The sequence below is a fragment of the Hibiscus syriacus genome, unplaced genomic scaffold, assembly GCF_006381635.1.
Source record: "Hibiscus syriacus cultivar Baekdansim isolate YM2019G1 unplaced genomic scaffold, ASM638163v2 tig00111506_pilon, whole genome shotgun sequence".
NCBI lineage: Eukaryota > Viridiplantae > Streptophyta > Magnoliopsida > Malvales > Malvaceae > Hibiscus > Hibiscus syriacus.
In genome coordinates, this window is record NW_024063109.1 from 1,049,978 (window position 1) to 1,064,809 (window position 14,832).

The 14,832-nt window shown below is 34.5% G+C and overlaps 2 protein-coding genes and 1 pseudogene across 2 annotated transcripts; all 3 read left to right on the forward strand.

The window, feature by feature from the left end:
* The first annotated feature begins 260 nt into the window (after positions 1 to 260).
* On the forward strand, positions 261 to 2,922 carry LOC120164197 (syntaxin-22-like). Its single transcript, XM_039173955.1, has 7 exons — positions 261 to 642; positions 1,053 to 1,146; positions 1,235 to 1,374; positions 1,583 to 1,657; positions 2,113 to 2,270; positions 2,364 to 2,464; positions 2,568 to 2,922. Exons 1-7 carry the CDS (start codon positions 455 to 457, stop codon positions 2,631 to 2,633), a joined length of 822 nt encoding a protein of 273 aa, XP_039029886.1. The 5' UTR covers positions 261 to 454; the 3' UTR covers positions 2,634 to 2,922.
* Positions 2,923 to 7,123: 4,201 nt separating this feature from the next.
* On the forward strand, positions 7,124 to 11,294 carry LOC120164260 (alpha,alpha-trehalose-phosphate synthase [UDP-forming] 5-like). The gene is made up of 4 exons (XM_039174017.1): positions 7,124 to 7,309; positions 7,960 to 10,004; positions 10,189 to 10,462; positions 10,756 to 11,294. Exons 2-4 carry the CDS (start codon positions 8,017 to 8,019, stop codon positions 11,080 to 11,082), a joined length of 2,589 nt encoding a protein of 862 aa, XP_039029948.1. The 5' UTR covers positions 7,124 to 7,309; positions 7,960 to 8,016; the 3' UTR covers positions 11,083 to 11,294.
* Positions 11,295 to 13,379: 2,085 nt separating this feature from the next.
* LOC120164319 lies at positions 13,380 to 14,241 on the forward strand (annotated as a pseudogene).
* Positions 14,242 to 14,832: the final 591 nt, after the last annotated feature.

The window sequence follows — 14,832 nt, forward strand, 5'->3', positions numbered from 1 at the left end:
TAATATTTTATCTAAATTTCATGAGATAAAATAAAAAAATAATTTTTTATTAACATGTCACCTCATTAAACTAATGACATTTAAAATTTAATAAAACATTAATATAAATGATCCAAACTTGAATTTTATGGATTTGATGAGTAGAAATATACAAATGTAAAAGACAAGTGATTATTTTTATAGTTTACCTTTTAAATAAATTGAAAAAGCAAAAATCTTATTCTGAAAACGTCAAATTCCATTCTGTTTCTTTTATATTTCTGTGTCGTGTGCCTCAATTCTCGCTCTGTTCTTGGGCTCTCTTTTTTCACCAAATTTCCCTCGTGTTTTTCCTAACCGTGCAATTGAATATCCCCTCTTATCTGTTCCTTTTGTTTCCCCATTCCTTTCTCTAGAAAATTTCCTCTCTAAATTTTCTCGGGAAAGTTAGGATTTTTACAGAGAAGGAGCAATCATGAGCTTTCAAGATCTGGAAGCTGGACGGCCATATGCGTCGAGGCAAACCCCGATCAATGGAAAGCAAGACGCCTCGCAAGCTGTGGCTTCTGGCATTTTCCAAATCAACACGGCCGTCTCCACCTTCCAGCGACTCGTCAATACCCTGGGCACTCCAAAGGACACGCCTGAGCTCCGAGAAAAGCTGTTAGTCTTGCTCAATTCAATTGCCCCGATTGAAATTTTAACTGACCACGTGATTTCTGTTCGATCTTATTTTAATCGTGAATCAAGATTATTTATTCATGGTTTAATTTTGTTCAATTTTGCTTCGTTTATTTCAAAAAGAAAGATTGAAAGCCAATTCGGGATGATAAATTATCCCCTTGATCAAGTTAAATTTGACTTTCCTATGGAGAAAGCTCAGATAATCCTCATCTTTGTTTAGATGGACGTGACGTTTCTTGATTTTAATGTGTGATTTTCTTGATTATTTTTTAAGTCTGCATGCTTGTATTGCATGGGAAAAGTTGCTTTCTGACTGTTTTCTTGAGTGATTTTAAGTATGCTAAATATATCATGAGTGGGCAGTATTGCTGATATTTCTCATTCGGCAGGCATAAAACAAGGCTACATATTGGGCAATTAGTGAAGGACACTTCGGCTAAACTTAAACAAGCTAGTGAAAAAGATCATAACGCTGAAGTTAGCGTAAGTTTGGCTTCTGGTTGAATATGTCAACCAAGCGAAGAAGCTCTGATATTTGTTATTATTACTATGTCCTTTCTTGTCATTGTAGGCAAGCAAGAAGATAACAGATGCCAAACTTGCAAAGGATTTTCAAGCTGTTTTGAAAGAGTTTCAAAAGGCTCAACGGCTTGCAGCTGAAAGAGAAACATCATATTCTCCTTCAGTTCCTCATGCAGTTCTTCCTTCAAGGTATGTATCATAGGAGCGCTTACATGGAAAATTGAGTTATTAGCAATGTTTTTAATAAATCACTTATAAAATATCTATATCGATTACTGAATTTTCCGCAAGTTACAGGTTGCAAATTTAGGTTGTTATGTGCTATCCTTCAATTTGCTTTAGGCTTAGGCATGTTATTCTTAATCTTATGCTAGAGGTTTCTTCCTGTTATATGAAGCTATACAGCGGGTGAGATGGAAATAGGTTCAGATAAAAGTGCCGAACAGAGAGCCCTTCTTGTCGAATCAAGAAGGTAAGTTCTGCTTTAGAATTTTTAGCAAGCCATCCCCATCACATGGTACAGACAGTTTGAATCACTTATCTAAATGGATTATGTATTTGTATGAACCATGCCCATTCTTTTTCCCAGGATCTGTGTGTTTACATGCACACTTGCTTGCTTGCATATCAATATGCATATGTAGATGGAGCACCATAATTAATCAAAATATCCTGAGTCATATCATGTCTTAATTTTGCATTCTCAATACTTATGCAATGGTAATTGATCATGTTCATTCCCCAAACCGTGCATATGTACATGTATTGTCCATTTTTCGTGCTGAGAATTAAGAGAAGAAAATCTTATGTGATCCAAGGATGCTATCTGTTTAGACCGTTTATATGCTGTATCATCTTATTATTGATTTTTATGAATTTGATTTTCCAACTGGCGGCCTTTAGCTTTTGTGCATTTTTTCCTTGCAGACAAGAGGTCTTGCTGTTGGATAATGAGATTGCATTTAATGTGGCTATCATTGATGAAAGAGAACAAGGAATTCAAGAAATTCAGCAGCAAATTGGTGAGGTGAATGGGATCTTCAAAGATCTTGCTGTGCTAGTTCATGATCAAGGAACTATGATTGGTAAAAAAAGTTATCTTTTGCATGGACTTCACAATGGTTGTTCTGATCTTCTGGATCATGTAGAAAAGCACTGATAGTCAATGTCTGCTGCAGATGACATTGGGACCCATATTGAAAATTCTCAGGCTGCCACTTCGCAAGCAAAATCCCATCTCGTGAAAGCAGCAAAGAGCCAGAGATCAAATTCTTCTCTGGTAACACAATGCTCCCTCTCTTTTATTTTACGAAATTAAAATGGTGCATTGGATGTAAAACTTCATTAAGATAGACATTATTTTCTTTACCTTTTATGTGCAGACCTGCTTTCTCCTAGTGATATTTGGAATTGTGCTTCTGATCGTGATCATAATACTGGCAGCCTAGAAAGTCATCCAATATGATCAAGGACAATTTAAAGATGGTCCCTGCAGCAAAAATGCGGTCCTTTCAGTAAAGTATTTGATGTGTTGTTTCTTTGCAAGACATGATGGCTGACTCGAGTTCACTTATAGTTTAAAGTATATAGCATGTGATTATGGGCAACCCATTATGATATTTTTGGTTGATCCTTAAGGAGTGGCTATTTTCTTTTGAAGTTTATGTTTGGGTTTTGTTGAGGATGTCTTACAGCTTTTTCGTTGCAATAAGAATTCTTTGTTTTAATTCATCAAAATACATGCACAGCGTTATAGTAAACTTCTCTGGTTTGGGGAAACAAAATTATAATATAGAAATTCAGGTTGGCTAATTACAACCATAGTTTTCCTTTAATCAGTCTGCAGCATTGAAGGAAGCAAACGATGATCTAGAATGGCCGGGGTTGAGCATCCAGATCATTATACAGCCTGACCCCCAAGCGAAGGCCATGGAGACTTGCAGGTGCTGCTTTACTTACACACTCATAAGCGAACATTGTTGGGATTTCAAGAATTTGGAAGCTTAACCACTCATCCTCTTTGCAGATAGATTTCACATATGATGTAAACACTGATCTCGTGACCGCATTTCGTTGTGATCGCCAAGTATCCTATAGATACGTTGATTCTGTATTTTTATTCTTTACACCATATTTACCATTTCACTTCAGCAAATCAACATCATCTGTTATTGTCGGGGCATCAACAACCTATTCGAATTGCTTATATTGAATTCTTTGTTAAGTCTCAGGTATGCGACTTTATTGTCGCATTTCAATTTCGAGCTATGGGTAATGTATCCATGTTCTAGCTGTACATTTCGATATGCTACAGAATTTGTCCCTGAACTTGTGGAAAATATCAAGCCACATAAGGAAATTGGCATGGCTATGAAGAGAAATTAGGCCATCAGTTCAACTTTTTAACTTTTTTAGAGGGCTCTTTTGAGAACAATTATGTGATGAAACAAGAACAGAGCGCTGTTCTTTCTTCCATTCCTTTAAAAAAGTCGTGCCACGGCACACACTCGTATAATGATTAAAGTAATAATGAAGGAAGTTTATTCTCCCCGAGTTCTTGAGTTCAAGCAATTGTGTATATCTCATGTGTGTGCATTGTCAATAAGGTTAAGAAAATTTTGAAGAGATGTTACATTATAATCATCCCATCTTGTTAAAAAAACATTTTTCGAGTATTGTATTTTGTTGACTTTATATAAAGTAACTCTTAATGATTGTCTTTTTCCATTTTAGATATTTAAAATAATTATTAAATCAATCTAAATTATATATATGATACCTAGAATAAATAACTGAGACATTTGCATGAATTAACTTACCTCAGTGGTTAAGGGAATTGTTTTTGTTTCTAAAGATCACAAGTTCGAGTACCAGCAACTACAAGGGTGATTGAACGTTCATTGTCAAATAATCGGTATATTTTCTTGAGTTGTTATTTTGCTGTTTCCTTTTAAAATGGTCGGTATATTTTTGTTCGAGGAAGTGTACTTTTATTTAAATATAATATGTTTAAATTACACATAATTCTAATCTTTAAATTAGAAATAATTAGATTTAAGAGTATTTCAATTATAATCTCTAAATATTGTAACAACAATTCTATCAACTAAACTAATATTCAGTCAACGAAAAAATATATATTCTAAAGTTGGTTATTTGGGCCCTTTCAAAATTTAAGAAAAATTATTGGGTATAAATAAGAATTTAAGAAAATATCAAACATTCGTGTTATATATACATATATAGTATAATTATTAATGGTGAGATTTTTCGGTGGATTAAGAACACTTATAATCCTTAGCGCATTAAATAATAATCCATATAAGTTATATTAGGTAGTGTAAACAACAAGGAACTATTTTATGAATCATCTTTATCACGTAAGATATGAAACCAGCCAATCAAATTAAAATATTTCTAACATTTTTTTAAACATCACTAAATTTAAGATTAATTTTAAATTAATTATTTATTTTTATATGAGCGTTAAATCTCCATATCTTCTTCAACCTCCCCAACTCCTCCTCCTCTCCCCTTTGTTAAACCACAATCACCATAATTACTGTCACTTTCCTTCCTTCCTTCCCATGCTTGTCAACCCTTTCCACACGCATCCTCGTGCAGCTGAGCTGCTTTTCCTCTTCGGTGGGAATCTCGAAGTTGATTTTGTTGACACGATGAACAAGCTTTTCCCATAGAGTTTACAATCGGGAGACATGTTTCTGTTCCCTAGACCCTAAAGGATTGGTGCACATCAATACGATACTGATGATAACAATCCAGCTGTTCCGATTTCTGCATTTGACAGTGCAAATGTAGGAACTGTATCGCTTCTGAAAACCCTTTTTGCAACCAACATTGATGATATTGTATTAGCTAAATCATTCAAAACTGATGTTTCTACCATTCAAGTGCAAATCCAGTTATGGTTCCTTGTTCTCTTTTTCTTTTCCCCTAAATTGAAAGAAAGAATTATTATATGGAACCATGGGATGGGGAGGGGGAGTTAAGAGGTTGAAGAAGAGAGGAGATTTATTGTTGATATGGAAATAAATAAGTAATTAAAAATTAAGCCTAAATTTAATGATGGCTAAGAAAAATAATGCTGATATGTTTTAATTTTATTGGTTGAATTCATATCAATTGTGGTGAGGAGAGTTTATAAAGTAATTTCTCGTAAACAACACTGTTATAATAAACAAAAGATAAAAAAACATTTGATATAAAGTTTTGATTAGTATTAAATTTTAGTTTTAATATTTAAATAAGAATAAAGTATATAAATAACTATAAAATAATATTAAAATAATATTTTATCAATAAAAATTTAAAAGTTATAAAATATTCATTAAACTTTTGATTCAATTATAAAAAACATTATACGATTAATAGTTATTAATTATAGTTAAGAGAATGACATATTTTTTCTTAATGAAAATGAAGGCATTTTAATATAAATTAATTCCTTTTAAATTCGTAAATGATTATTATTATTTTTCATTAAAATGATCTTATTTATCATTGATTTTTTTTGAATTAATCAGTAATATCCGATCTATTGACCGACTAATTTAGATCGGGTATTGCAGAGGCGATGACGACCCTCCCAATCCAATTTGCTCTATTCGCAAACGTCAGGATTCGAATCTCTGACCTTGCTTAAAAGACCTAGTGCCTCATCCTACTAGATCAACTGGTTGTTAATTCATTAAATTTTTAAATGTTTCAAAATATTCATTAAATATTCCTCCGTCATATTAATATGAACTAATCCCTTTATAATACTTAAAAACACATCCCCTTGTTAAGTAGATGATTTTTTTATATAACCACCGATTTCTGATTTATTGGTCGACTAATCTGAATCGAATACTGTAGAGACAAAGGCGACCATCTCAATTCAGTTTGCTCCATTCGTAAACGCCAATATTCGAACTCCTAACTTTGCTTAAGAGACTTAGGAGCTGTTTGTTTACTTCAGAATGATTAAGTGCTGAATGATTCAAAGGCTCTGAATGATTTGGCTCTGAATGTGACATGTTGTTTGATAACTGGTTCTGAATGATTCAGAATGTACTTCTGTGCTGAATCATTCAGCACTGTTTTACTGAATCAGTCAGCACTGAATCATTCAGATATGCGAAACAAATGCACTGAATGATTCTATTAAAAAGCAAACAAACAACCCTTAGTGTCTCAACCCATTAGACCAACTAGTTGTTGGTTTAAATAAATAATTATATTTATACGATAAAAGATTTATATATGAAATATATTAATCTTCTGCTTGATTTAGTAACTTTTTTAATTAATATTATTTAAATATGAGATAAGATTATAAATCAACATTGAAAAAATATAATTACAAAGAAAATTTCCAGAGTTACTTTTTTCCCTTTTCAATTGCGCTTTCAATGTTATTATCTGGTTAACAAAAATTTTGATATCAGTTGACTATAAAAAATTATTTAATTTTTAAAAAACTTTATAATTGTCAAAATAAAATTTTTAGAGTAAAATTAAAAAAATATACAAACGTTAAGCTCCTTTATAGTTAAAGAATTGTAAAAAGTTTTAGAAGCTAAAGAATTTAAAAGTGGTAAACGTAATGATTCCGATATTATTTAAAGCAAATTAATTCTTTGGTTTAGGGAGGCCCGCTGTAGATCTAATAAATAGGAAAGAACAGAAATGTGGCACCGTGGAAGGATGATACGTGTTCATCTCCACTGCCATCAACGTCAGACTTTAGGTAATAGGAAATTAGAGGAGTAACTCTATGTTTAAATGAAAAAAACCAACTATGGTTAAAAAGTTAAAACCAACATGTTGTGTTGTTATTATTGGGTTTCACTTTCACTGTTATTCATTCTTTACTCGTCACTCAACCACAACTATCAAGACAACACTCACTGAACTCATTGAGAAAGAGACACCTAAGGGAAAAAAAAAAAGGGCATCGGATGCTTTGTACAAAGACATACCGTTGTTTCACACATCAAGGAAAGAAAGTCTATTATCTTTTTTCGTACAACAAATGAGAATTCGCATGAATTAAAGGGTCTGCTTTCTTCACAAAGATAAAGGGGAGGAGCACCAGGACAATCTCTCATACCCTTCAAAGGTAAGTTTTTTCTTCTTCTGCAATAATCCTTTCTTTATTGCTCTTTGTTTTGCCTCCCACTATCTGCTTTGCTTTTTTCATTTCACTTCCCATCACTTGGTTCCTTCTAGTATTGCACGTTCTTTAAAGTTTTAACCTTTTTTTTTTTTTTAATTTGAAGTTGAGTTGATTGTACATTTTGATAATTTTTTCATGTACCTGTTTTGATCAGCCTTGCTCTGTGTAATTAGCTACTTACCTGGGTTGAGGCTGATTAAAATCAAGTGGTAAATTTGCCTAAAAACTTGTCTGATTTAGCTTTTCCGTATGTCTAATCTGCTAATAGGTACCTAACTGTTTTGGCACTTTTTGGGGTTCAGTTCTAACCAGAGTAGGCTGTAACTCCCAAGGAAAGCCAGCCCTTCTTAGTGGTGTCTTCTCAAATTTGAAACTTGTTCGGTACATGCATATCTTGGGTATTACATGTCCCTTTTGGCTTTCAATTGCTGTTTTCAGTGGAATCTTATACTGTTGCTTGTTCAATGTTCTGTGCATGTTGCTCATAGTAGGCTGATCGAGTGATTTAGTAGGATGAATTTATCATGTTTTTTTTTCCCATCATTCCTTCTGAATTCTGATTGTATTTTGTTGTGCTGTGTTTTTCTTTGTAGATTTTTTGTTTTCTGCAATTATCAGAAAAGAGAAGGATTTTGCTATCCTTTTCTGTCATGGCGTCGAGGTCTTATTCTAACCTCTTGGACCTTGCTTATGGTGGTTCCCCAACTCTTAGTCAAGAGAGAAAGAGGTTTCCTCGAGTAGCCACTGTCCCTGGGCTCTTGTCCGAGGTAGAAGATGAAAACTGCAACAGTGTTGGTTCTGATGCTCCTTCTTCCATTTCTCAAGAACGGATGATTATCGTGGGAAACCAGCTTCCACTTCGAGCACATCGAAATAAAGATGATGGGAAGTGGTGCTTTAGCTGGGATGAAGATTCACTTCTTTTGCAACTCAAAGATGGGCTTGGAGACGATGTAGAAGTAATCTATATAGGTTGTCTTAAAGAGGAGGTTGCTCCTAACGAGCAAGATGATGTGGCCCAAACATTGCTTGAAACATTCAAATGTGTCCCGGCATTCATCCCTCCCGAGCTTTTTACTAAGTTCTATCATGGGTTCTGTAAGCAGCATCTGTGGCCTTTATTTCACTACATGCTTCCTCTATCACCAGATCTTGGTGGTCGGTTTGATCGCTCCCTTTGGCAAGCCTATGTTTCGGTGAACAAGATTTTTGCCGACAAAGTGATGGAAGTGATAAGCCCAGATGACGATTATGTGTGGGTTCATGACTATCATTTGATGGTGTTACCGACATTTTTGAGGAAGAGATTTAATAGGGTGAAGCTTGGGTTTTTCCTCCATAGTCCATTTCCGTCATCTGAAATATATAGGACACTTCCTGTAAGAGAAGAACTTTTAAGAGCACTACTCAACGCTGACCTCATTGGGTTTCATACTTTTGATTATGCTAGACACTTTCTCACTTGTTGTAGCAGAATGCTTGGTCTTTCTTATCAGTCAAAGCGTGGCTACATTGGGCTTGAATATTATGGTCGGACAGTGAGTATTAAGATCCTTCCAGTTGGGATTCATATAGGACAGCTCCAGTCTGTGCTGAATCTTCCTGAGACTGAAGCTAAGGTCGCTGAGTTGCGCAATAAATTTAGGGGTCAAACTGTTATGCTTGGCGTTGATGACATGGACATTTTTAAGGGGATCAGCCTGAAGCTTTTGGCCATGGAACAATTGCTCATGCAACATACTGAGAATGCAGGTGAAGTTGTTTTGGTTCAAATTGCAAATCCTGCAAGAGGCCGAGGAAGAGATGTACAAGAGATCCGGTCTGAAACTTATGCCACGGTGAAGAGGATTAATAATGCTTTTGGAAGACCGGGGTATGATCCAGTGGTTTTGATTGATACCCCTCTCCAGTTTTACGAGCGGATTGCTTATCACGTTATCGCAGAGTGTTGCCTGGTTACTGCAGTGAGGGATGGGATGAATCTTATACCGTATGAGTATGTTATATGTCGACAAGGAAACGAAAAGTTAGATGAGACCCTAGGGCTACATCCCTCGGCACCAAAAAGGAGTATGCTGGTCGTTTCTGAATTTATTGGATGCTCACCATCTCTAAGTGGGGCAATTCGAGTAAATCCATGGAACATTGATGCTGTGGTTGAAGCTATGGATTCTGCCCTTATTCTTTCCGAGGCAGAAAAGCAATTGCGACATGAGAAGCACTACAGGTACGTGAGTACACATGATGTTGCATATTGGGCACACAGCTTTTTGCAGGATCTAGAGAGGGCATGTGGGGATCATTTGAGGAAGCGGTGCTGGGGAATTGGTTTCGGTTTAGGGTTCAGGGTAGTAGCAATGGATCCAAATTTTAGGAAGCTTTCTGCTGAGCATATTGTTTCAGCTTACAAGAGAACCAAGAACCGAGCGATTCTTTTGGATTACGATAGCACCTTGCTGCTGACTGGTTCATTAAGTACTATCCCCAATGTAGAGGCTGTTGGAATCTTGAACAATCTGTGCAGAGATCCCAAGAATGTCGTTTTTCTTGTTAGTGGAAAAGATAGAAAGACTCTAGCTGAATGGTTTTCCAGTTGTGAGAATCTCGGAATTGCAGCAGAGAATGGTTATTTTATCAGGTGTGTTTCTTTTCCTAGTGCTTTAGCTTGATGAACTAATAAGACTTACTGCCATTTCTTACAGTTTGATTTAAAAGGAGAATTACTCGTATCAGTTGACGGCCGCTATTCCTAGTCTGTAAGTAGGGATATATGCTTACAGAGAATCTAATTGTTGACGACTCTTTGTTGCATCTTTCCCCAGGCCAAAACATGATGCAGATTGGGAAACTTGTGTCTCTGTGCCGGACTTTGATTGGAAGCAGATTGCGGAGCCTGTGATGAAATTGTACACTGAAACAACGGATGGTTCTGCCATCGAGACTAAAGAGAGCTCTCTTGTGTGGAATTACCGAGACGCTGATCCTGACTTTGGATTTTGCCAGGCAAAGGAACTTTTAGATCACCTCGAAAGTGTTCTTGCTAATGAGCCGGTTTTGGTTAAGAGTGGCCAGCACATTGTAGAAGTTAAACCTCAGGTTAGCAGTACATATGAAATGGGATACCAGTCTATATCATTAGCCTTTCTTCTTTATATTATTTACATTATTGCATTTCTTAGTTAACAAAACAGAGAGGGGCAGGGTTTTATAACAAATCTCATGTTTGCTTTTTGTAATTAAATCTCAGAATTGCTCGAAAGTTTTATTTCATTTTCGAACCCCATAGAATATGTGCTAATTGTCATAGCTACATGTCTGCACATAGGGGTTATTAGCTGAAAGAGAGGGCCTGTACCCCGATTTCTCTATTTTTTCCATTCATTTTGCAGGGCGTGAACAAGGGTTGCGTTGCAGAACATCTACTGATGACAATGCAACAAAAGGGAATGCTACCGGATTTTGTTCTTTGTATCGGGGATGACAGGTCAGACGAGGACATGTTTGAGGTCATCATACGAGCAATGGTCGGCCCCTATATCTCCCCATTTGCGGATGTGTTTGCTTGCACCGTTGGGCAGAAATGTAGCAAGGCCAAATACTACGTGGAAGACAGGACAGAGATATTGAGGATGTTGCAAGTTCTATCCAATGCTTCTGAACATGCAGCAAAGACGGCTCCCCGGGCTTCTAACCGAGCCATTATTGACAGTGTGTGATCAGCTTACACGAGATTCTGTTGAATATGAGGCCTCTGGTCTTACGCCCATCTGTCACATATATGTAGAGTTGGAGCTTTCCAATACCTATGGATTACTGGGCTAGTTTTTCATTTGTGAAATGAATCATTTTTAGTAGTATGTTGAAAGCAAATACCCATCAATTCTGTATTGTTTGAAATCCCGATAGATATGCTGCTGTAAAACTAGGATTCTTCATAATATATACTACTTAAACCCTTATCGTTACTTCTTCCTTAGATTAATGGAGAATCATTGCTTTATTCATACTTTAGTTTAACCCCTTATACATATATATTATCATATTATTCTTTCAAAATATATATATATATATATATATATATTATCATATTAGATAGATATAGTGGTTAGGTTAACATGAATGCCGAAAGATGGTATCGGGACCCTACATTCTTGCAGCGTATATATATTGGCTGCTAATAATATAAAATAAATGCATTAGGTACAAATCAAAAGAACTTAATGATTGAATAATTGTTGTTATTTCTTAAGATTTTTTATTCGAGTACGACGTCTATAATATAGTGAGCATTTATTATTAAATGATTGATAATCTTTTGAGCATATATAATCTTATATTCACTCCATATTAATAATATATGATCTTATATTCACTTTAGATTAATAAAAAAATAGATGCATTTATTTCCCACTTAATATGACTATTCTAAGCTTGAGATTTCCGAGCATGACATTGAAATATTTCAAAATTATATTAGAACTTGTGAAATCTGGTTGGCTTTGATATTTATAATTATTTTTGTAATCTTTAATATATGAAAATATTTAATATGATTTTTTGGTGCATTTGTTATTATTTTTGTATTCATGAACATGTTTAGGTCGACATTACTTGTTTTTATAACTATGCACGTTTTGACGGTTTTATTTAGAGAACCGGTCAATCATATAATATTTTACAAAACGGGATTCAGTAGTTAACAAGTCAAAATTTCTCATGATACTTATAGATTAAAAATGTACGTCTATGCACTCACTTTCCCTTTATACTTCCTCCAAAAGCTTATATAACATTCTCCTATTTCTCAAGTGCACAAGAAAAGTCACAATTATAGATTATTGAATATAAAATTACTTATGTAAATAAGACTATTTTTAATTTTTAATAGAATTTACTAGAATTTTATAATGTAAATTATTATATATATTATATTATCATGTTTGATTCATTTAACTTAAATACAAAATTTGAATATAAAATTAGGGTATACTCTTTTTTACCCCAAACATCGTTGGTTTCTCTCTTCATATGTGATTGATGATGACACTAATCTTGATGTTTGTTGTCCCATTCGTTATTTCTTATTTTCCCTTTATTTTCTTATATTATATCTTTGGTTTTTCTTTTTCTTTTTTTTTTCCAGATTTTAATAAATTTGTTTTTATGACATATTTTTCTCTGTTTTTTGGTACGTTTTCGGTTATTTAGTTGTTGTTTTTGTATATTTTTTTTCTCATAGTTGAATTTGACATTCACCATGACTAATAAGATGACATTTATTTGTTATCATGTTGATCTTTTTTTGTTTTGGACCCTTAGATTAAATTTGGATATGCGATTTGATTTCATGAAGTGTTTTTTCACGTCACTCGACTATGGTTTAAAGTTTGTCGATGGTCTTTCAATAGTTTAATCTTCTTTTGTGGTTCGTTTACCGATGTGGTCAGATCTGTTCATATCAATCTTTTGTTCGAGCTTTTGATTAGGATTTTAACCTTTTCCTTATATGATATTTTTATGATCTTAAGTGGTTAGTTTTTGAGTGTTTATATGAAAATATCTTGATTATGTGTTTAGTATTATAGTTTTAAACCTTTATTATAATTATGGATACTTTCCCTTTTCTTTGGACTCAATCTAAATTTTATATTTAACATATAATTAAGTATATCATTTAACACACTAAATTATTCGATTCAAAGGTATTTGAAGCTAAATGGAGAGGTACCATGTTAGCGGTCTAAAAGGTGAAACTATGGTCATAAAAATAATTAGATTAATAAATATCTGAATTTCCAGGTTACTTCTAATGAATGTGTTTCATGATCTAGGAAACTTTAAAAAAAGTATGTGACGACATCATACGTTTGAATCAGATAAGAGTATCGTACACCTATAAAACCAGCAAATATCAGAAGACGAAAACCATTCCTTCATTTCTCCAAGTTAAACTCTCATCAAAGAGCCGGTTCAGTTTTTCCTCTGCTGGTTTATTAGTTTCTTCATCGGCAAAATGGGAAGGTTACCATGCTGTAGTGATGATTCTAATGTGAAGAAAGGACCATGGACACCAGAAGAGGATGAGAAGCTGATGAATTTCATTAACAAGCATGGCCATGGCAATTGGAAAACTCTTTCAAAGCAAGCGGGGATGTGGAAAGAGTTGCAGGCCGAGGTGGGCCAATTATCTGAGGCCTGACATCAAGAGAGGAAGATTCTCAGAACAAGAAGAGACAACTATCATTCACCTTCATTCGGTTCTCTGAAACAAGTATATGTTCTTAAAACCCATATTGCTTATTTAATTTTTTTTTCATGTTGGAGGTTAAAAATGTTTTATCATCTTTGATTTAATATTGTACAGGTGGTCGAAGATTTCTACTTATCTGCCGGGACGAACAGATAATGAGATCAAGAATTATTGGAATACCCACATCAGGAAGAAGCTTCTTAACATGGGACTCGATCCAAATACACACAAATCAAGAACTGATATCAATCACCTTTTGAATCTTTCTCAGCTGATTTGTGCAACACAGTTGAGCAACTTGATGAATCCTCTGAACGGTACAGCTTTAAAAGTACAGGCTGATGTAGCTAAAGTCCAGCTATTGCACAACCTAGTTCAAACCCTGAGTACCAAAGATCTCTCAATTATTACAGCTGGTTTAATGGGGTCCCGAAATTCATTCCCATTTGAAGGACTGACAAATGGGGCATGCTCTCTTTGTGCCCCAGTTCCTCAGACATCCAAAGTGAGGGTTCCATGTCCCATATATCAAGTGAACAATATCAAATGGAAGACAACACCAACACCGATCACTGCTCGGCCATGTCACAGAACGCTTCCGTCTTCCTGGCATGGGAGAAGCTAATGGATGATGAAACTGGTAGCTCCTGCTGGAAAGATATTCTAGAGTAGGTCCTTTTTCTATATGCTTAATTTGCTTTATTTCCTTACTAGTCTAATCTAATTACTTAACACTTGCATATGTATATGGTTCACTTTTACAGTTTGACATCGTCTTCGTCATCAACCATAGAATGGTAGAGGCCAGAGTTGTTTAGATCAAGATACTGGACAATATCATCAAGAAATATTTCATTCATTTTTTTCTTTAACTTCCCTGTTCATTTGGGGAAAGCTTCATTTAGCTGCCTGTATGATGTAGGAAACACGTACCTTAAACTCTTTGTAAACCTTTTTCTACTTTTTATTGATTAATCGTATTAAAAAAGTGACTGTAAATTCCTTTCGTATAAACAAAGGCTGAAAAACGTTATGCTCATAGCGCTGCATGTTTAAATCCTTTCCTTATTCCTCTATACCTTAGATTAGCTGTAGAGTCATCGCATTATTCATACTTCAGTTTAGCCACATATATATATATATATATATATATATATATATATATATATATATCATACTATAATTTGATAGATATGAATGAGATTAGGTTAACATG